Genomic DNA, 7,505 nt, shown 5'->3' with positions numbered 1-7,505 from the left:
CATGTTAATTGTCTAGACTGGCCATCCCCCCCCCACACCCCCACCCTGAGGAGCAAGCATTGTGATGTTGATGACCATGTTAATTGTCTAGACTGGCCACCCCCCCCCCCCCCCCCCCACCCTGAGGAGCAAGTATTGTAATGTTGATGACCATGTTAATTGTCTAGACTGGCCACCCCCCCCCCCCCCCCCACCCTGAGGAGCAAGCATTGTGATGTTGATGACCATGTTAATTGTCTAGACTGGCCACCCCCCCCCCCCCCCCCCACCCTGAGGAGCAAGTATTGTAATGTTGATGACCATGTTAATTGTCTAGCCTGGCAAGCAGCAACATTGCCAGCATGGAACCAGACCCAGCTTTCATCACTAGCCGATAGGCAGGTGACACGAATATCGCGCTAACGGGTTAATTATCTAATTACCCCACGGGTGCTAATGATCATCTCTTGTTATTCGTTTTATTGAAAAACTGGCTTCCTCTATAGCCTAAGCATAAAATAAGCCAGCAACAATGGTTACCTTAAGGGTGGGTGTTGGGGGGATAAGGGGCTCTACTATGTGCATTTGACAGTGTTTACAATATCAAATGGGATCAGGCGATCATTGGAAGAATGTTAGATCCCAGTCTATATGTTCATATGCTACTGCTGAACATGACCAGATTTAGGCCTATATGATATCCCTGAGCTCATCCAGTATAAATGAGTACCCGGCATAAGATCAGGCGTCTTAGTCTTGGTGTGTGCTGTTTCAAAATACGTACAGACAATTTAGGGTACTTAAGGATCGTCTATTTAATAAAGTCAATAAGAAATGTTCCAACAATTTAAGGTACATAAGATTCGTTTATTTAATAACAGCAATGAGAAAATATTACAACAATTTAGGGTACCTAAAGAACTGCTATTTTATAACGACAATGAGATGTTACAACAATTTAGGGTACCTAAAGACCGTCTATTTTATAAGGACAATGAGATGTTAAAACAATTTAGGGTACCTAAAGACCGTCTATTTTATAAGGACAATGAGATGTTACAACAGTTTAGGGTACCTAAAGACCGTCTATTTTATAATGACAATGAGATGTTACAACAGTGTTCAGGACTTCTATCACCCTCTAACACTCTGGCTAATAACCGAACTCTGCTAAAGGGGTTGAAAGTCATTAACACGTTTTGACGTTTTAATGACGCGGTGGACTATGGCCTCAACATCAGGCTAGACGGTCGTCACGTGACCTTCAAGGCTGGCATCGTCTCATCTCCTGCCCGGCAGTGGAGCTGTTCGCACGTTCACCTGACGACACCTCACACCTGACGACACTTCACACCTGACGACACCTCACACCTGACGCGGTCTCACCTGACGCGGTCTCACCTGTCCACATCTGATCCGACAGTCCACCTCTAGCCCGAGACCACACCTGGCCGGTAGTAAACCTACAGCACCTTTCGTCTGATAGTCCGGTACCTGGTACCTAATCTCTTCAAATCTAAGGTAGGCAGGCGTATCAGAGCGTCTTCCTTTAAGCAAAGGCTACAATTACTGTTGTAGCCTGTGTATATTTGATTTCTCTTGTTGTATATCCAAGAGGTTTTTAATATTAATCTAAATGTCTTTAAACATTGTATGGTAGTCATATGTTAGTGATACAATTTGTTTGGCGGGTTTTATGTGATAAACAGTGTCGGAATAAAATGATAAAACAGTGATGTAATCTTAATCACAAATTGAAAAACCAATGGATTTATTTGTATTATTTAGAAAATCATCATCTTTTCCCGTTTGTGCCCAAGACATATGGGGCAGATATGGGGTTGGGGATAGTGTGGCCAGCTCTATGCCCAGCCGCCTTTGTTTCGTCAACGTGAGTCAGGTACCCATCAGAGCTGGGTGGACTCATGGACTCGAGCCAGGTATCCGAACTCGAAACTTTCGAGTTAGCAGTTATAAGCTCTACCATTCGACCACGCCCACCCCTTACATAATAAATAACATTAATAAAAAAAAATACTTAAGTAATTGAGATAGGTGTAACCAGACCAGTGAAAATGAAAGTTGCCAGATTTTAAACAGGATGTAACTGATGCAACTTTTCAGACCAAATCCCCAAACAAGATGTATCTTCTGAGCTTGTCCTCCTGTCTTCTGCTGTGTCTGATGTCTTCAGTCCACAGCCAGGATGCTTTATCTGGAGATGGTGAGCCTTGTCTATTGTCTGCTTCAGTCCTGTTAGCTGGAGCAATGTGTACGCATTGAATAAAAAAATTAAAAACAAAAAACGATTATTATGGTTCAGAAAAGAAAACTTTAAATTGAATACATGTGTTGTTTTATAATTAACCTCATGAAATTTTATTTAAAAAAAATGTTTCCATATTTTATAAGCAGCCCATTGTTTTTTTGCAGTTTTATAAGTTACTTTATTTGTTTCGTTTTCTCAACACCAGAAACGCTCAAGTTTTTTGGTGCACTCGTGCAGCCACTGAGCTGGAAGAGGGAAATCCTCAACAACGCCACAGACAGGGGCGTCGACAGGATCATTGAGAGTCTCAAGGAGATCCCCCTAGGTGAGTCCGTCGTATGTGGAGTCACATCTTCTTTCAGCTTTCTATGGAGTCACACCTAGACACAACTTATATGGAGTCACATCTAGACACAGCCTGAGGCCGTAGAATGTTGTTGAGTTCACCAGCTCTGATGGATACTTGACTCTAGTCAAGAAAAAGTAAATGTTTCTAGGCCAAGTGCTGATCTCACAATCCTGTCATAAACCGAGATCATACAAACATGTTACCTATACTAGATCTACCCTAAGAAATTTTGATTCAAAATAGTGCTTTATTTTTACAAGGCTATTAACTATTGGTCTTTGAAAAATAATTATTATAAATTTTATTAATTAAATATAATTTTTTAAAATTAGGTATTTGTAGTAAAAAAATGAAATCGGATGACTTTTTTTTTCTTTCAAAAGTAGTTTATTCCTCAGATGATCACCCCCACCCCACCCCCAACTATAATGACCAGCTATGATGTGACGTACCACCATATACAGCTGACTGCTTCCATTCACAGGTCCCCACACCACCCCACCCCATCGCAACACAGCTATAACGACCATCTATGGCGTGACTCTACTTCCATCCACATGTTCCCCCCCAGCTATGATGTGACGTACCACCATGTACAGCTGACTCTACTTGAATCCACAGGTTACCCCCACCCACCCCCACCCCCCAGCTATTATGTGACGTACCACCAAACACAACTGACTCTACTTCCATCCACAGGTCCCCCCCCCCCCAACTATGATGTGACGTACCACCAAACACAACTGACTCTACTTCCATCCACAGGTCCCCCCCCCCAACTATGATGTGACGTACCACCAAACACAACTGACTCTACTTCCATCCACAGGTTCCCCCCCCCCAACTATGATGTGACGTACCACCAAACACAACTGACTCTACTTCCATCCACAGGTTCCCCCCCCCCCCCAACTATGATGTGACGTACCACCAAACACAACTGACTCTACTTCCATCCACAGGTTCCCCCCCCCCCAACTATGATGTGACGTACCACCAAACACAACTGACTCTACTTCCATCCACAGGTTCCCCCCCCAACTATGATGTGACGTACCACCAAACACAACTGACTCTACTTCCATCCACAGCCCCCCCCCCCAACTATGATGTGACGTACCACCATGTACAACTGACTCTGCTTCCATCCACAGGATCCCCCCAGCTATGATGTGACGTACCACCAAACACAACTGACTCTACTTCCATCCACAGGTTCCCCCCCCCCCCCAACTATGATGTGACGTACCACCAAACACAACTTACTCTACTTCCATCCACAGAGTCCCCCCCCCCCCCCAGCCATGATGTGACGTACCACCAAACACAACTGACTCTGCTTCCATACATCCATCCACAGGTCGTACCCCCCCCCCCCAACTATGATGTGACGTACCACCAAACACAACTGACTCTACTTCCATCCACAGGTCCCCCCCCCCCAACTATGATGTGACGTACCACCAAACACAACTGACTCTACTTCCATCCACAGGTCCCCCCCCCAACTATGATGTGACGTACCACCAAACACAACTGACTCTACTTCCATCCACAGGTCCCCCCCCCCCAACTATGATGTGACGTACCACCAAACACAACTGACTCTACTTCCATCCACAGCCCCCCCCCCCAACTATGATGTGACGTACCACCAAACACAACTGACTCTACTTCCATCCACAGGTCCCCCCCCCCCAACTATGATGTGACGTACCACCAAACACAACTGACTCTACTTCCATCCACAGGTCCCCCCCCCAACTATGATGTGACGTACCACCAAACACAACTGACTCTACTTCCATCCACAGGGTCCCCCCCAGCTATGATGTGACGTACCACCATGTACAACTGACTCTACTTCCATTCACAGGTCCCCCCCCCAGCTATGATGTGACGTACCACCATGTACAGCTGACTCTGCTTCCATCCACAGGCCCCCCCCCCCAGCTATGACGTGACTGACTCTGCTTCCATCCACAGGATCCCCCCAGCTATGATGTGACGTACCACCATGTACAACTGACTCTACTTCCATCCACAGGTCCCCCCCCCTCCAGCTATATGTGACGTACCACCATGTACAACTGACTCTACTTCCATCCACAGGTTCCCTCCCCCAGCTATGATGTGACGTACCACCATGTACAACTGACTCTACTTCCATCCATAGGTTCCCTCCCCCAACTATGATGTGACGTACCACCAAACACAACTGACTCTACTTCCATCCACAGCCCCCCCCCCAACTATGATGTGACGTACCACCAAACACAACTGACTCTACTTCCATCCACAGGTCCCCCCCCCCCAACTATGATGTGACGTACCACCAAACACAACTGACTCTACTTCCATCCACAGGTCCCCCCCCCCCCAACTATGATGTGACGTACCACCAAACACAACTGACTCTACTTCCATCCACAGGGTCCCCCCCCAGCTATGATGTGACGTACCACCATGTACAACTGACTCTACTTCCATTCACAGGTCCCCCCCCCCAGCTATGATGTGACGTACCACCATGTACAGCTGACTCTGCTTCCATCCACAGGCTCCCCCCCCCCAGCTATGACGTGACTGACTCTGCTTCCATCCACAGGATCCCCCCAGCTATGATGTGACGTACCACCATGTACAACTGACTCTACTTCCATCCACAGGTCCCCCCCCCCCCCCTCCAGCTATATGTGACGTACCACCATGTACAACTGACTCTACTTCCATCCACAGGTTCCCTCCCCCAGCTATGATGTGACGTACCACCATGTACAACTGACTCTACTTCCATCCACAGGTTCCCTCCCCCAACTATGATGTGACGTACCACCATATACAACTGACTCTACTTCCATCCACAGGTCCCCCCCCCCCAGCTATGATGTGACGTACCACCAAACACAACTGACTCTGCTTCCATCCACAGGTCCCCCCCTATGATGTGACGTACCACCATATACAACTGACTCTACTTCCATCCACAGGTTCCCCCCACCCCCCCAACAATGATGTGACGTACCACCATGTACAACTGACTCTGCTTCCATCCACAGGTCTCCACGCCATCCACGAGGCAGCGAAGAAGATCAAGGTCGACCTCCCCCAACACAAACAGATGACGTCAGACATCCTGGGGAGACTCTCCGACCTGCTCGCCCAAACCCGCTCACGTCTGCTGGGGATCTTCAGCGACTGCGGCTCCGGTCTCAAGTTCTCTGATCTGCAGGTGACCACTGAAGACTACGGCGCCTTCAGCGAGCAGCCCGACTTGGACATTGACCTTGACGCCCAGAACGTTAACCTCCCCTCCCCTGAGGCAGAAGCTGGGTCAAGCGACGAGAGGAGGCTGTTTGACCTGCTCCTGCAGCCCCAGCAGTATGACCCAGCCCTGCTCAATCGTGTTCTGGACCAGTTCGGGAGAGAGAAACACATTACGATTAGTGGTAAATTTTGTTTTTCTTTTAGTTAAGAGTTTAATGAATAACAGCAATTTTCTTTAGAGACTGCTGACGATTATATCAAACAGTGGATCTTAGCGTATACCTTGTGTTTAAGAAGAGTTGTCAAATTATATGAGTGCCACTTCTTTAATTTAAAATATTTCCTGTCTAAAAAGTCGCATTTAAAATTTATAAACATTAGATTTGCCGAATAGTTTGTTTTTTTTTTAATTATATTCTTATATAAGTTTTTTTTAATAGATTTAATTTTTAAATAAATGTTTTATTTTTTTATTTATTTTTGCAGACGCTGCCTCCGCCATCTTGAAAATCGCAGAAGGCATCAACCAAAGACACAGCGACAGACTTCGCAAACACATCGGTAAGATGAGAGAAGTCGCCCAGAATCTCCGCAAACTCAAAGAAAGCCTGGCCCACTGTCAGCGCGAGATAGAGAATCTCCTGAGGGTGTCCACTGAACTCAAATACACGGCCCACGAAAACGTGAAGAAGGCCATCCAAGCTGCCAGCGAGATCAGCGGCTCTGTGTTGCGTCTGGGCTGCCTGTAATCAGGTCACCGATCCTGCGCATTGGCCCAAATGCGCATAACAAAAAAGAATGCTTTTTGGCCATGTTGAGTAGTGGAAAAAATTCATGTCTTCAACAGAACAATTTGAAATTATGATTATTTTTTAATATTTCACCTTTTCTCATTTTTTTTTAACATTTCGTTAATATTTTAAAATTTTCATATTACGATATATATCTTTAAGTCAGGGGCGTAGCCAGGGTTTTTGGGGTCAAGGTAGAGCGGCGAATGCATAAATAGACGCCAATATTTCACTTCATTTTCAACACCCTTTCAATGTTGTTGTTTCATCTGTGTACATTTCCAAAGAGACGCAATATTAGTAAAAATAAAAAATTCTCAGGTGAATGGCCGCTCCCCCATTGTCTATACCTTTACACATTAGAAACATATCACTTAGGCTTACGATACAAATGTCAAGTTAAGTGTAGTTCTTGTTTGTGTTTTGTTCTGCTTGGAAGAAGTAAAGTTTTTGCAATCATGAAAAATGCATTTGTTTGATTTATTTGAGTTTGTTTGCCATTCAAGTCTTTGTAAAGCTCTTAAGAAAAAAGTTCAGCAACTTACGCATGAATGGAAGCATATTTAGTTTATTTAGCGGCTGTCACTCAACCAAATTTAAAAGGAAACTTGAACATTACCACAATTTTAGACCACATGGCCACTATTTTAGACCTTGTGGTCACAATGACAGATGAAGTAGAGTTCTTTGGATCATCTAGCCTAGTGTACACCTACAAACAGATGCAGCCTTTAGAAAAATGTTTCACGGCTTGTCTATACAAAATAAAAGGATCAGTTATGTTAAAAATAATATCAATAAAACAATGGATTAATTATTTTTTAACGCACTGATAGTGAGAAAATTTGAT

At 45.2% G+C, this 7,505-nt stretch overlaps 1 protein-coding gene across 1 annotated transcript; it reads left to right on the top strand.

Moving 5' to 3' along the window:
- Window positions 1-1,365: 1,365 nt before the first annotated feature.
- On the top strand, window positions 1,366-7,121 carry LOC131956784 (uncharacterized). The gene is made up of 5 exons (XM_059321369.1): window positions 1,366-1,500; window positions 2,104-2,203; window positions 2,454-2,573; window positions 5,657-6,046; window positions 6,351-7,121. The coding sequence occupies exons 2-5, from the start codon at window positions 2,122-2,124 to the stop codon at window positions 6,611-6,613; spliced, it is 855 nt and encodes a 284-aa protein (XP_059177352.1). The 5' UTR covers window positions 1,366-1,500; window positions 2,104-2,121; the 3' UTR covers window positions 6,614-7,121.
- Window positions 7,122-7,505: the final 384 nt, after the last annotated feature.

This window comes from Physella acuta, unplaced genomic scaffold (genome assembly GCF_028476545.2).
Source record: "Physella acuta isolate Inbredline_101_S28 unplaced genomic scaffold, ASM2847654v3 ptg001176l, whole genome shotgun sequence".
NCBI lineage: Eukaryota > Metazoa > Mollusca > Gastropoda > Physidae > Physella > Physella acuta.
Note: the sequence above shows the minus strand (reverse complement) of the source record. Positions and strands in the feature narration are given on the sequence as shown.